This window comes from Pezoporus wallicus, unplaced genomic scaffold, assembly GCF_028554395.1.
Source record: "Pezoporus wallicus isolate ANWC-B61680 ecotype Strahan unplaced genomic scaffold, APGP_CSIRO_Pwel_v1 contig_593, whole genome shotgun sequence".
Taxonomy (NCBI): domain Eukaryota; kingdom Metazoa; phylum Chordata; class Aves; order Psittaciformes; family Psittacidae; genus Pezoporus; species Pezoporus wallicus.
Window position 1 is genome coordinate 5,847,191 of NW_026642342.1, and position 16,165 is coordinate 5,863,355.

General features: G+C 34.6%; 1 protein-coding gene and 1 long non-coding RNA gene across 8 annotated transcripts in view; one reads left to right on the forward strand and one right to left on the reverse strand.

The window, feature by feature from the left end:
- The window catches only part of KCNT2 (potassium sodium-activated channel subfamily T member 2), a 132,215-nt gene that overhangs the window by 57,291 nt on the left and 58,759 nt on the right, over positions 1 to 16,165 (forward strand). For all 7 annotated transcript variants that reach the window (XM_057429290.1, XM_057429291.1, XM_057429294.1 and 4 more), the window contains exon 10: positions 15,586 to 15,766. In XM_057429290.1, coding sequence (XP_057285273.1) covers positions 15,586 to 15,766 — 181 coding nt within the window. The remainder of the gene's footprint in view (positions 1 to 15,585; positions 15,767 to 16,165) is intronic.
- Positions 3,130 to 8,786, reverse strand: LOC130609880 (uncharacterized). Its single transcript, XR_008974905.1, has 3 exons — positions 8,708 to 8,786; positions 3,536 to 3,610; positions 3,130 to 3,308 (listed from the first exon to the last, which is right to left on the reverse strand). It is a non-coding gene; the product is annotated as an uncharacterized LOC130609880 (long non-coding RNA).

Sequence of the window (16,165 nt, forward strand, 5' to 3'; positions counted from 1 at the left end):
CTTACATCCATATTATAAGTACTTAAGGGCCAAAGCCTTTGAGAAAACTTAATGAAAAGTTACAATGACAAGTAATAAAGACCCCAACTTGTTTCTTGTATTAATGCCTTTGCTTATCTTTACACGACTATTGTGTTGTGATAACACAGACATATTACCACATATGAATCTATTCTTTTTTCTGTATTTTTCTGTTGTTTGGTATCATGGTATTTGTTGTGGTTTTAAAAATATTTTTACATTTTTCAAGTTCAAGAGTTCTTAAAAAGCTTTGTGTAAGTGCTGCTTAAAGAGCATAGGATAAGGACTCATGCTACTGGAAAAATGGTTAGTTGTTTGTGAAAGGCAGAACAGAAATCATGTCTATTACAGGGAGAGCAGAAGTATTAAAGCCCAATCAGAAGTCTTTTTGGCAACCCATCAAACATGGTTTCTATGGAAACCTAGATAATTATACAGTGATTTTCATGCTATTTTAGTTATTAATTTGGTAGTGACATAATATTTCCTTTGTTAATCTTTTTAGATGTTTCTACATAGTTATTTCTAAAATAATTAGGTCAGCATCTTTCCCGTACTACATGCAGGGAAATCTTTGTGCAGCTGATGTAATAGAACATTTAAAACTAGACACAGACACCAATGAAATTAATAATCGTTTGAATAGCCTGTTTACTGTGGTCCACAGAACAAAATCATAAAGGTTAGAGAGTTCAATCTAAATTATCTTCTAAGTGTGAGATAGATACACATCTGTAGTCATCTTGTCATCTTCTAAAAATTAGAAATAATCAAAGACTAAATGTTAGCTCAGAAAGCTGCCCCTCACAGAGCCTCATTAAAATGGAGTGTCAGCAACAGATTATTTATAAGCAAATCCTCCTAGTTTTTTAATATGCATAGAAAAAAATAAATTAAGAAAATAAACAACATGATTGAGAGATTTCTGTTGTTTTACTGCACCTTGGAAGATGAGTCAGGGCTTCAGGTACTAGTGATCTTTTCAAGTTACAGTCAGACCTTTCCTGATTTTTGAGCACCGGTTGTGGGTCATTTATTAACCTGAAAATCAGTAGCTCAAAACTGAATTTAGATAAAGATTGGCAAAGTTAAATTTGAATAAATTAGAAAGACAAATAAACTTACCCACAGTTTTTGTTCTCTGTTGTACCACACAGTATTTTAATATTTCGTATGGTATGTAACTCTACATTCTAGGTCATTTTTTTCTGCAGTAGAAGGTACTGAAAATTCAGTAATCAGAATATGCATATGTAACTTAAGTGTATAAATAGATTAAAAACCAAACTCCTCCTCAAGAAGGAGACAGAATGTCTCTCAGGTTCTTTCCCAATGTTGTCCCCAGTAAGTATCTCTCAGATATCAAATGCTGCTAATATTCACAATAATCTTGACAACTTTTCATTAAGGATGCATTGAGAGCATTCAGGATACACAATATTTTGCAAAATATTATGTACTATAAAAATGCCTTTGGGAGAACAATTTTCAGCTTTTGTTATCATAACATCTTGTATTGCAGTAAAAATATTATTGAATACCATTACCAGCAAAGGGTGTTCTTGCAGCAAAGACAAATTACCAATACGAAAGGAGGAAAAAAAGTAAATAATTTTGAGTCCTATAACATTTGGATTGTTAGAAATACAATTCTAAAAGACTGCATCTCCATAGCATCTTTTCTTTAGCAATCATAGTTTGAATTTTGTAGGACATAAATAAAATCAAGCTATTGCTACACACGTAAAACAGCTCATAAAATTCCTCAAAATGAGTCTAAATTCCTCAAAGTTAATCCCATCCTTGTTTTTCAGGAACACAGCACAAGATAATAGAATTGGCTGTAAAGAATACGTAAATTCTTAGTAAATTAAGATCAAATTAGCAAAGCCTGCTTTAATTTTCTCTGTCCTGTTTCTGTACATAGGGACAGAATTGGGGCCATAACATATAATTCTGTAATTGTCTTGTGAACTCCATGGTATAATAAAGGGGGTTTTGTAAAAATCTCAAAATCTCTTATCTAAAGAGCAAGGACGTAAAGAATGTCAAAGAGAAATAGAATACCATATTCTGTTACACAAAAAAAAAACAACCTAAAACTTAACACATTTTAATATGTGCAACATGTATTTGAGATATGTATGTCTTCAAAAGCATCAGCACATGAAAGACATCTGCAGAAATAAAAGAAAAAGCTTTTGGGGATTGATACATAGGGAGCTATGGAGGTAAACTCAACAGGCATGCAAAGACATGCAAATTATTAGGATGTGGGCTCTCTAGTAAGCTTTCCATTGGTTTATAAACACACATGCACACATACATCTGCTGCTGAATCACAGGCTTTAAGTAGGTATCTTGTGTGAAAATGTAAATGTTACTTATGCAAATTATGCATGTTACCTTCACAACAGATCTGGAATACAACCAGTCTTCAGGTTGTGAAATACTGTATCATCATACTGGTAAAAGAAATCTTAGGTTTTGATTTGGTTTTGGGAGGACTTCAATAAAAGCAGGTGAAGTTCCTTTAAAGGGGCAATTTTATATATATAATAAGTGTTAAAAACCTCTGTTCTCCATCTCTTTCGTTACAGGAAGGCATTATGTTTCACGTTTTCTTTTACCTTTGCAGTAAAAAGAAAAACCTGCTACTCACATGTTGCCTTTGAGAATGTTATATCATTTTGGACAGTAACACAGTAGCAGATAGAATGCCATGTGTAACAACGGATGACTGATTATGTTGAGGATGTTTCTTCACCATTTAAAATTCAATGCCTGGCAGCAAACCATCATCACTCACAATTCCTGGCTCCAAAATGAAGTTGTCGTTAACATGCAGACTTTTAAAAGTCTTTCATTGACTCATTCATTAGGCTGACAAACTGTTTATTTTACTAAAATTTCGTGTTTATGGTAATTGCTGACACATTTAACTATATTATTAGATGGCATCAGTTATTCTGGTTCCCTAATGAACAGCAACTCATTATGCTGACTTGTGATCAACACAGCTCTTTAGTGATTTGTTCACTTTCATTGTTTGTTTCGTATTCCAACTGTATTTTAAGGGTGTGACGTTTAGCAAAGTTCATACCTGAAAACAGAAAGTGAAGAGTTACAAAAAGGTGTTGATACAGTTCTGACCATACCAGCAGAAATTAGCATCAGCCACCAGGAATTACTCACTCACACTCTGTTTGTATTAGGCATAACTTTACAGAATATTGAAAAGACATCTCAGAGGCTTTGGCAGAGTTAGGGATGTGATATGAGATGATCTGGAAAGAAGACAGATTTCAGTGCATTTACAATGGATTTTAAAAGAAAAAAATCTCATTTTTCTCTTCTGTACGTTTGCTATCCCACTGGAACTCACTGTAGTGTTTAGACAGGTGTTTTTCAAACAGGTGAAGATTAGGGGCTCAGTCATCCAAACACAGTATCACATTTGAGTGATAAACTAATACATGTAAAAGTTTAACGTCCATGGATTCCTCTAATTCACCTGTTTGTGATATTCTTTTTGTTAGCAATAGAGGCCCCGTGCCAGAGTTGTCACATGCCAAAATTACTTACTGAGCTTAAATAAAGAAAGTAGATAATTAAATGTATGGTTCATTATGAAAATGTTACCTGTAAACTCAATATCTGATAATTGCTTGTGGACTTCCACAAAGGTCTTTCCAAAACATACAGGTACAACTATTTAATAGTCACAACCATTAAATGTCAACTTGATGTCAAAGAGTGTTAAAGATTAATCTCTAAATGGTGTCTGAGCCTTAATAAATTTGTATTTCTGGCACAGTTAGCAAGTACTGCTTTCCATTCTCCCTCTCCCCTGAAAAGTAGAAATCTGTACATAAAGACCCTTCAGGGTATAATCCAAATAAGCAGCACTTCGATTAATAGGTTCTGTATTTCCACTGGCAATTAAAGCCTTCTTCTAAAATAGGTTAAAAATAGTAATTTATATTGGGTTTTTGTTATCTCTCAACCTCAGTGAAATATCTAGCCGTGTACTTATAACTCAAATTTAAGCTTAAAGTTGAATATATTCTCCTATTCTTTGAAAAAAAAAAAAAAAGCTGGGTATTTTTATGCTTATGTAAGCTCTAAATTTTGGCAATAAAAATGAGAAATTGCATATACTGTATATTACAGTGGAGTCACAGCAATAAGAAAAAAGAAATTAGTATTCATTTAGTAAGCATTTAAGTAGAAATCATGGGTGAGCTTTGCAGACTGAAAACTTAACAACAGGCTTGAAACCAAATTTTCAGTTCCTTTGGGCAAAAAATGCTGTCATAATTACATTCTACAGCAAAGTAGTGTGTTTACTAATATATTATAAAAGGAATATAATGAGGTTGAAAAGGGATGAGGCTATTTAAAGTTGTCCAATACAGAATGATCTCCTGTAATTGCAGGCATTTTTCTTCTTTGCTGAGCTCTATTGCAGTCCTTTGCATCTTGGACTACTCTTTTCAGCAAACTTCTGCTCATCATTAGCCTACAGATAGCATTCTAAACAGAGGCTGGACATCAGTGCTCATACAGCCAGTCATTTAACCAGCTTGACAGAAACTACCCTTGTAAAGCAGCAACAGAGTGTATGCTTACATTTTGCTCACTGGCTGTTTGGACAATCTTTCTCTTTCTTAAGAGAATACGGAATGTAGCAGCTGAACTGATGTACTAATAGAAATGCACACTTACAGGATTTACTTCTGCTGCCCAAATCCAGCAAACCCCACTGGCAACCTGCAGCAATATCTGTGTAATTACTGGTCAGAATTTTTCACCACTGTTGCTGAGACTGCCCTCATCCTCCCATTTAATAGTAAGTCCATCCCTTGTCACTATCCCTCACAATGTCAAGAGTACTCCATAAAAATAAGGAACATGATGACAGTACCCCAAGACTGAGAGGAATCAAAGAAATAAAATAGTTTCAGATGTTGCCAAGGATGTTACAGCTTTGACAGTAACTAGTGGCCTTCATTCTTTTCTGTATAGGTGATTGGCAGAGGTACCAACAATGACAACACCTGTGCAGCAAACGAAAAGTTTAAATGATGCTGTATTTGTGCACATAGCGGCAGCAATATTGAAGGGTAACACTCATAATAATAATAACAACAAACAGAGAAAAGACCACTGATGAACCAAAGATTTCACAGCGCAACTTGAAACGCAAGAAGTGTACACCACTGTCCCAAAGTGATCTGACTTTTACCTTACCTTAAACACTTTTTCTAAATTTAAGTTTTCCAGAAGGGAAAACAATAGGAAGTTTCCCCTTACCTAAACTTCCCACCCATAAAGGTGTTTTATCCAACATCCAGAGACTCAGAAACCAGATGTGTACATCTAGCTTGTGATTTAGAGAACAAACCTGTCTGCTTCATTTTATAAACAAAAGGGTGTTACAATATTTTGAAACAGCACAACTTTATCATTTCAATAATATGCAGTGTTATTTTCACTGATACTTTCAATATTATTAAAAATCCTAGAGAATATGCTTATATTCAGCATCTTGAACAGTTATATAAAATATCATCTTTAGTTCATAAAAAGACAAATATCTACTTAAGAAGTAAATAACAATGCAGTAATAAAATCCAAAAGGGAACAGATTACATACTCATTTAAGTTGTCAGAAAGCTTTTGCACTGATCTATAAATATTCATCTGCAGAATAAACTCCTTGCTGTAAGTGTAAACATTGTGCAATAGAAGGAGTAAAACAGATTTCTATCTCTGTGTTACTGCATAATTGTAGCATTGCACAGTGGTCTTCATTTGGGCTTCTCAAAATGTTCAAGTAAGTCCATCATGTTCCATCTGTCTCCTCTTCATAGCTGCAAACCTCTCTCCTTTGTTCTCAGAAAGATTATCTAAAGCACAACAAGCAGCTGCCATAAGAAACAGATAATTCTAATCAGTTTCTAGCCTACGTGTCTGTGTCTTCTATTTATTCACCCTTTAGTCTTTAAAATGCATATTCTATTGTTTTTCTCAAAAAGTGCTTTTTTTCCCTTTTGGGTGCCTAATAAAGAATCCATCAGCTCAGTCAACACATAAAAAGCTGTTCCTAGTAAACGATATGCTGTGACTAATTTTTCTTGCTTTGGTTATACATCACATATTCGTATATGGAATAATCCCTCTACAAGCTAGACTTACAGGACCTGGAATGAAAAGGGTAGAATTTGTGAGGTGGCCTCAGAGACACCTTCAAGGTGGCTTCAAGGGGATCTCAGAGCCTACGTTCTGGATCAGAAAAAGTCAGCTTTCTGATATCAGTCTTTGTTTTCCATGTCTTCTAATGATGAAGATTGTGATCATTATCATTATACTGTGGAGTCCTCTTAGATAATTGATGATGAAAACAAATGTGAATTAAAATTTCTGTGAAAAACATAAGCTTAATGCAGACAGTGAGGACTGGCTGTGAAAGCACATTAAAAGATTGCAAGTAAGATATAAATAAGGCAAGCAGAAATGAGTTTCTTCAGTGTCTGCAAATAAAATTCACTTCTGACAGGGCTTGGGTATAACTGCAACAGAACATACGTTTTATGGAAAATTAAACTGGAAATAAAAATTTTACCTGTGTGCTTTCCAAAGGGCAGTACCTTTCATGCCTATGGGGAACAAGCAGTAACTCCTATGAATCAAGTTTTAGATGACTCTAACCTGCGTTTACTATTGGTCTGAGTTTCACAGCAGGATAAGCCGTGCAGGAAAGACCATTCTTCCTGAATATTACTTACCTGTAAATTTCTGAGAAATTAGTTTTTGTTTAAAGTGCTATTAACCAGAAAATTTTGCAACTGGAGGAAGGTAATTTGGCTTGTTCTGAAGCAGTCGTTTTAAGAGCAGCAATAAAAGAGCAGCAAAATAGAGTTGCATTCAAGATGCAAACAAACGAGAGGCTGTCAAAGAGATGTAAAAGAGGATGGAAGTGTAAGGAAAATTCATGATGAATACCCTTGAGAATCAAATGAAAAAGTAAAATCTGATAAGGAGTGAGTTTTGACCACCAGAATTGAAGGAAAACTAGGAGGAAAATTCCAAAACGCTATTCCACAAAAAACCTGTCATAATAGGAAGGAACTAGAAAAAGGAAAGTTGTCAGGTTTTGAGAATAATATAAATCAAAATTAATATTAACAATAAAATAAAATCCATTTATCTTTAAAATGTGATATAACTTGAGTTAGATTGAAAACAAACAAAATCATTTTATCAGTAGCTTATATTACGCTGTAACACTGTAATGGTTGTAAAGTTATAAATCATCTAAGACTGACCCTGTCTTGAGCGTGTGTAAAACTGTACTGAATCAGCTCTTTTCCTAAACATTTATTTAATTCCATGGCCTACCTTATATGGGAATCAAAAATGTGGCAAACGAGATATGTTGCAAACTATCTGAATAGAATGAAGCTAAGCTTTTTTACCACCAAAGATGCACAAAAGAAGCTGCTCAAACCTAATAAGATGCCATAAGGGAATACAGACATTTAGGATTTTCCAGGTATTGAAAGATACTACACATTTCAGTGTGGTTTGGAAACACACTTACTGTAGGCAGCTTTGGTACAGAATACATGTAAACATTAGAGTACTTCAAGGACAGGAGCTGCAAGCTTGTTTACAACAAATAAATGCATGTAATGAGACTGAAGTGTGCCTAGGCTAGGATAGACATATTGCTGATTCATGCTCCTTCAGAGAAAATGTGTGCTCTTGGACCACAACTAACGTGTGCTTACTGGATTATTATTACAAGGTCTTTTAATGCAGGCAGAGTATTTCAGGGGAGAATCTTTCCATTCTGGTTTTGTTTATTCTTTCATTAAAAATCTATTACTTCTCTCAGTACAGCAGGACACTGAATTAGAGGAGCTTTTTCCCTAATCCAGTATGGATGTTGGCCATTTTTGGGTCCTTTTAGAAAATTTATCCATGCAATTTGAGATTTTTTGTTTGCTTGGTTGGTTCGTTGGTTTGGGGGGCTTTTTTTCTTTTACAAAGCTGATTATTAAAATTCAAGTTTAGCAAGTTTAAAATCTGTCAAGTAGATAACTGAACAACTCAGCGGTAGTGGTATAATACCAGGCTTTGGAAACTGAATAAAATTTTCCATGAGTGTCCTGGTTTTGGTTAGTTTGGTTTCAAGTTACCTCAAAACAAACTTAGGCTCAGACAGTCCTAGAGGCAGTTTGCATTTTTTAGGTTTTCTTCATTTTTAGTAAAAATTAATAAAAGTCCTTATATTTATGGTAACAGGGTAACTGTGGACTACATCCTGTCACTAGGAAATGAAATATATGTATACTTGGTTACAATCAATACCTATGTCTCCAATTCCTATCCTGATTCTACATGCTGGATGAGTTGCTTATACACATTTAACAAATATTCAGATAATGAATCTTTCAATCATTAATTCAACTTGATTGAGGGATTATGGGTGCTTTGCGTAACAACTGTTACAGCTTTAAGAGTGTTTCAGATTACTGCAAGAAACACAAAGCATGATGTTCCAAAACGTATCAGGTGTATTAAATTGGAAGCACGCATTTGAATTTTCCAGCACAACACATAAAACTATTAATAGCTTAATTATTCTTCCTGAGAAATTATAAATATGTAATATTACCTAATTCTGTAATGCCCAGTGTGTGAACAGTATCTGGTGGTATTTCCAGAATAGTTACTGACTTCTTGTGTGAGCAGTCTTAGCTGCAACAGTATTCATGCACTGAAGTTGGAAGGCCAAGATTTACTTTGTACACCAACAAAGATCTGGAGGCCACTGAAAGGAGACAAAAATACAGGTGGTTTTTTGGACATACAGATTGATGTGTGCAAGGACTTTTTTATGTAAATACATGAGCTGAATTCTCCCTACAGCAGGACTCTACTTGGGCAGTCTCAATGACTGGAGTTGTCTTATTGCAGCTCCACTTCTCACTTCACAAAGCGCAGCAGCAGGAGTAGAAAGGCTTTCACTCGGTTTCAACAAATATCTATATACAGTTGGTCATTTCACAATATCCTGTTCTGCTTAACAAGATGTTCTGCAGTTTCTGGAAGTCACATGGCTTACTAGTGGAAGTTTATTTTTATAAGTTGAGCTTTTGCAACCATTAGATACATATACTGATCTTTGAAAGAAGGAAAATACTTATTTAAACACTATGGGTAAGCAATAATGGTATCAACAAGGATAAAGATACAATTGGAATACAGGAAAAGGTGACATTTCCAGCTGAAGAGAAATTCAGAATTCATTTCTGACATTGTGGGATTGCTATGTAGTGAAAGAAAACTGTCTGAGCTGCTAAATTTTGTCCTCCTCATTCTTTTCACTGTCTTGTATGCAGGTAATTTCTATATCCTGGAATTCGGTTGTTCCCACAGCATTAAAGTCTTCTATAAGGAATGAAAGGTGCAAGTTGAAAGTTCTCATTGTAATTCTTAAATTTGATATATTATATATATCATATCTTTTGTCATTTTAACATTTTGGAAATTGCATGCCTACTTAAACTAGTAATTTTTTTTTTTTTAAATGCTATTTATGAAAAAGATGCTTTTCTGTTGAAAAATGTTCAGGAAAAAAAAAAAACCTAGGTTTCATGAAAGACCTGAGAAAGCATCGCAGAGCTGGGGAAAACAGAAGCATTTGTTTTTTAGCGACTTCAAACCTCAGTTTCAGGGTGTTTGGACAGGACAGACATTTTATTATTGGTCAGAGTATTTTCTAATTGTCCCTTCACTCCTTTACATGCTGCAGTTTCTTCGGATCCCTTGTTCTTTTTCTTTGCCTATTCTTTATTATTTACACAAGAATTAGAAGTTCTGTCAGAAAACATTAGGCTTTTAGGCACTGGGTAAGGCGGTTATCTACATCTTCACCTTTAGTAGAACCAGACTACATAGCTCAGTAGTGTGTCATAGGAAGAAGATGATGACAATTCAGAGGACATGTATTATCGTTTAAAAAACAACATACAATATTTCCATATGTATCTCATAAAGTGAATGAAAAAACATTTTTGTGTCACTTCAGTTATATCAGTGCAGAGTTTTGTGAAGTGTAAATTCAGCATTTAATGGTTCTGTTTACATTCTTTAGGCACTGAGAATTGCTTTTCAAATAATGTCTGATTTTAAAATATAGGACAAATCTGCACCTGACTACATTAGTGCCCTAAGGAAGGGAGAACATCCCACAGAGACAACTTCCAGTATGAAAAACTGTTTGCCTCTGTACAAAGCAGGGCATTCTCTAACATCACTTCGATTTCATTCTAACATCACTTTAATTTCAAGGATTTAAGACTGGCACCATCTTAATATTAACTTTTTTGGCAAGTAGTGAGCACCTTCTGCCAGTTTCAGGAAAAAAAGACCATGCATTTATCAGACTTCTAAAAAATATTATATGCCTCCCAATATGAAGAGTAGGAACTGTTCTATAGCCACATTTTATTTTGGTGTAAAGATTGAGAATTTTCTTTAAACATCTTGAGTGAACTCTTCCAAATCTTCATTTCCTTAAGGGGAGAGTTAAAGCCACTATAGTGGTATTGTATGTCTCACATCCCTGCTCGTGTACTTCCTGGAAAGTTAACATGGTTGTCTATTTGAGTTTTACCCGTAGGTATTTACTATAGTTGATGGACTATCCACAATTACAGTCGCATCAGAAAAGTTTAAAAACACAAACAGCAATTGGCAGTACAAAACCATCAAATCATAATTTAGTCTGTAATTTGTTCTAACATCACCATTCAGTGGTAGGATATGTGGAAACTAAAGAGTTTTGGGGTGAGAAACTACTGAGAACGCTTAATATATAGACTGACTATATAGATGCTCACTTCTGTAATAATACAAGTGCTAAGCTTATACCACAGAATCTCACTGATCCTGGTAAAATTAATCCCCATTGATTTCAACATATTCATTAGCTAGTTCCTGTAGCTAACTAGTTAATACACAAGAAAAGTAATTACACAAGTTGAAGCTCAATGTTGAAGTCCAAAGAAAACAATGCTGTTATGCTACCTAATCCTGAAGACACTAAGCAGCTCTACTTTTGGCTTCAGCCTCTGGTGCGTGATTGTAGACCTCCAGAGGCTGTACCTGTAAACAGCAGAAAATCTAGAATCTCTAGAATCTCTAGAAAATCTGAAAGTCAGACATAGTTGGCAAACACTTACAAATGAAAATACAAACAGGTATAAAATAGATTATAATAAATTGATTATTAAAAAGGATAGTTAATGTACAGTACTTGCAAACTGTTTTCCAAATGGTTCTTCTTCTGTCCATTTCTATGGCATGTTACACAGTATGGTAAAGGGGTTATTATACTCTACAGTACTTATTTCTGTACCACATGTGGAGGTAGGTTATGAACAGTAGTTAGTTTTGGCACATAAAATACTCAAGCAAACAAAGATTCCTGGAATTCAACTGAAAACTTCCAGTAAAACAAAGATTGCACTTGCAAAAGTTCAAATGATACCTAAAGTAAACATGACTAATCTCTAGATATTACATGCTGCTACCTTTACTTTTTGTTTTCCAAGTGCAGTGGTAGTAGAGGATTTAAAAAAAAAAAAATCACACTTCTGTTCTCTGTAAGTTTGTAATATATTTTCTGATAATACTTGTGTTTTAGGAGACCCATGGTTTGCATTTCTGTCTCGTTTTTTGGGGATACTAAAATCTCACCTCTGTTGAACCAATTTTGTTTTGTTGTAACTGCTCACTCACATCTACTATGAATAACCAACCTTACTGAATTTACAGGAAACCTAGAACTGGTATAGAAGGTGCTGAACTTGGCTCTGTGGTTTAATTAGGCTTTTTCTGTGTATTTATTGTTACAATGGTTTATTTTCTCCATAAAAACAAGTTGTTGTGAACATTGCCTTTGCTGAACAGTACTTTCCTGCTTGAAATTATTATGTTTGTCCAGGGATGACCAAGTAAATTATTGTTTCTTCATGGGATGAAAGAAAAGGAGGAAGCAAACAAGAACAAGGAGATAAAAATACCACCATATGATATTAAAACAGCCAAAAGAGGAAGTCCAAGTTAATGCGTATTTCGTTATGTCAGGAAATATGAGAAAGCAGACAAGAATATAATGCTATCTGGTTTGGTACATGCAGTGTTTATGCATCTTTTAAAAATAATGCATAACACTTAATTTGCAAGAGAAAAGAATCTGATACCACTATTTATATAAAGAATTATGTTGTATTAAAAGATGTCAGTAAGTTGTGGGGAATGGAGTAACTAATTCATGTAGTCTTGGCTTCATGCATGGCTGATAACTTTTCCATTGCATTCTCCATGCAATGTAATCAGTAGCCCAAATAGCTAGGAACATGGTATAGATGCTGAGTAATGATTATTTAGAGGCACTTGGGATGAGATTGAAGTGTAATATTCTTGCAGAAGGAGCTAAAGAGGTAATATTTCATTTGGTAATTAGACTCCTATAAAGTTGTCCTTTACAAGTCAGGGTTTTCTGCAGTTTTATGATCTCTGGCTGTATTAAAAACAAGAGGCAGAGCAGGAAAACACCCAATAAAATTAAGACCTGGTAACCATTCTTTTGTTTTCAGGGTTAGGGCTTCAAGTGCCATTTGGTTGACCTGCAAATGAGCTGCAAGTAATTTTTGAGGAAAGAAATTAATTTGTTCAACAAGTTGTTCAAGAGCTGAATTTCTGCTTCAGCAGTGAGGAAATAGCTCCCATATCTTACTGATTTAAAGACTGTTAAGAAGCTCTGGCTCATGCCCACTGAGTTCAATGAGAAACAGCTTGAATCCACAACAATTTGGATCAGGCACAAAATTATTTTGACAGCTTCAAGGAATAGGAATATATAGGACTATAAGGGAGTACAGTTGATGAAATCCTGGTCTCACTAAATTCGGTGGGAATTTTACTGTTCACTTAGAAAGGGCTGAAATGGTTCAGGATATATTAACTTATCTCAGTTAAGCTAAAGTATGATTGGGTGGGCTGGCTACAGAAAGCTCAGGAGGAAATTATCTCCTTCATCAAGGCTTGAGTTTTCCTACCAGCAAACTATTATTCTTTTCAAAAAGAGAAGAAATAATTCTCATTCCTTGAAAGTTTGAAAAAGCTCTATGCTATTAAATTTCTTTTACATTTTAATCCATCCTATCAAATACAAAGAATGGATTGCATGTACAAACACCCTTTTGCATGTACAAATACTAAGTAATTTCACAGGCATCACCCTCAGAAAAAATACATTCTTACTAATGATATGATCATGCATTATGCTTCAATACAACCCATCTGCAGATATTTAACACACTTAGCAGAATGGTGTAATAGTCCAGTGGTTCAGTGTAATTGCTACTTTCCTGCCCCTTGTGACCTTAATTTCTGAAGTCAAGGTTATGTGTTTTAGAGATGTACCCGACAAAAGACAACTAAAGAGAAGAAAATGAACTAAGGCCATCAGCAGTAATAACAATGAAGAATTAAAAATGTATCACCATTCTGCTTTTAAAATTACATATAACTTACATGCATAACAGTGTTAAGGTAGCTTCTTTTTCCATACTTGGATGCCTCCGCAGTATACTCCGTTATTTCAAATAAACACTGGAAAATCAGTTAGCTGGAAAACTTCCTTGTCTGAGACCAAAAGAAAGCTTAATTAGTATAAGTCCTGCGGTTAATATTTTCAGGGCCAAAAATGTAATTTTTGTAAAAAAAACAAAAAACAAGCCCACCAAAACAAAAAAAAAACCCACAACAGAATAAAAAAAAAAACAAAAACTAAACAAAACCAAGAAACAAAACGGAACAAAAAAAACCCCACCACAACCCTTTCCACCCCCAAGAAAACTCCAAAATCAAAATCCCAAAACCAAATAAAAAACAGAAAAAAAACCACAAAACACCCAAAACCCAATAACCCCATGTCCCCCCAAACTGGAAACGTAGTGAAATTATGGATGATCTAGATTACAACTCCAGTGAAAAATGTGGGACAAATTGGATAGGAATATAAAATTATCACTTCTTACTGAAGTATCTAACTTATGCAAACAACGGGGAAAAACTCCACCCTTTTTAGAACATTTTGAGATGTGTGAAAACTACAAATGCTAGAACTGTGAAAAGGAAACTGGGAATTTGATCCATATGTTCTGGAAATGCCACTGCCTACAGCTAAATTATTTTTGGAGAACAGAAGAGAGAACAGAAGAACAACTGCTCAAGCTGTTATAAACACAGGGTCTCCCTGGTGATGCAAAGATCTTACCATGTAGGTTATTAATGAGTGACTATTACCATCTGGGTACCATACATGGAGAAATAATTTTTTTGCATGTTCTAGAATAATTACTAAAAACCAAGATATTATATATCAATTATTTCTCTTCATTCTCTGTGAAGAAATCATTCCGCTACACTATTCAGGGTGGTTCACAAATCTATTTTCTTCATGTAAGTGAATATAATTTAAAAGCCTAACCTGATCCAAGTATTTCTGCTGCGTTAAGGATGGTCATATTTTAAGTTTGGGAAGCTCTTCATTGAAATATTATTATCCTATTTCTTGAAGTATTTTTAAAATCTACAACATATGAAATAGCAGTTAGACCTGTGAACAGATTCTGCTACTTCCCAAAACCAAAAGCACATCATGCAGATTACAAGAGAAATAATTAGCAATTAACCTGGGCTACTCGTTCACAGGAATGTGTGACTGGAAAAATTAACTCTGTGATCAAAGACAACCAAGCCTGACATTTTTATTCTGTACTTTTAGCAAGCAGAATCTTTGTACCCGTTGGCACCTTCCACTTTCTACTTGAAGGCTGACCCTGGATACTTATTCCTCTGACAATTCGATAGCCTGCGATGCTCACATTCACTTTATTTTAGACAGTCAGTACCTATTTATACCAACATTATCCTTCTAGTAGGCAACACATTCTCTCATAACTAGTTCATGCTAGTAACTCTTGCCACAGAAAGAGATAGAAACTAACAGAGAGGAACAGATTTAAAGAAAGCAGTGTGTATGTTTTCTTGGCCATACCAGCAAGCTCTCCCTAAAAAAAAGTTAGAAGATGTTTATAAAAAATCTCTGAATGGTGGCAACTATATACCATCTGTTTTGTTCTGGTTTAGAAAGGAATTGCATCAATTCATGGTGTTCTGTATACTGCCTTTCACTCACAACAGCCACTAAGCAAACCCTAGCAACAAAGTTGTAACTATGATATTGAAATCATTAAAAAATTGAATTGCTTTCTTTCATTACAGGTGACATTTGATAATTATATTAATAACACTTCCAGTCCGTTACTAATTTCTACTCTTCTTTGGAAAAAATGTCCTTGCTGAGCAATTCATGAGTTCTGAAAATAACTAGTGCTCTTAGTATATGATCAAAGTTGAACTGACCCTAAGTACAGCTGTTATTTTTCATGTCTTTATTCATTCTTTTCTACATAGTATTTGTGGAATTCAGCATCTGGAACGAGCAGGAAACAGGTTGACTCTCTTTGACTCCCTTTATTTCTGCATAGTGACATTTTCCACTGTGGGCTTTGGGGATGTTACACCCAAGATATGGCCTTCAAAGCTGCTTGTTGTCATTATGATCTGTGTTGCTCTTGTGGTGTTGCCCATACAGGTAAATGTGGATTTCTTTTTACTCTTTAGAATTGTTTTTAAACCAAAAGAATAATAACTGAAATAATTTATTGTTACTATTATTATTATTCTTGCACATATAATGTCAGAAAAAAATAACTATCTTCTGCACATCCTAGTCTATGTCTTTCTTTCCTTTTATCCTTTGCCTGTTCTCCTATAGTATACCTTTATGCTATAAAACAGCGCACTAATAACAATTTTCAAGTGTTGGTGAAACATTTCTGTCATGTACCACAGAGCCCTTCCTTCATCCTAAAATATGGGTTTGTTATTAATGAAGCAATTAAAAAAAAACCAAAACCCCAAAACAACAGTAGCCAGCACTTTCATTATGATCATAGCATTTCCTCTGCAGGCTCTCCCTGTTTCTAATCGT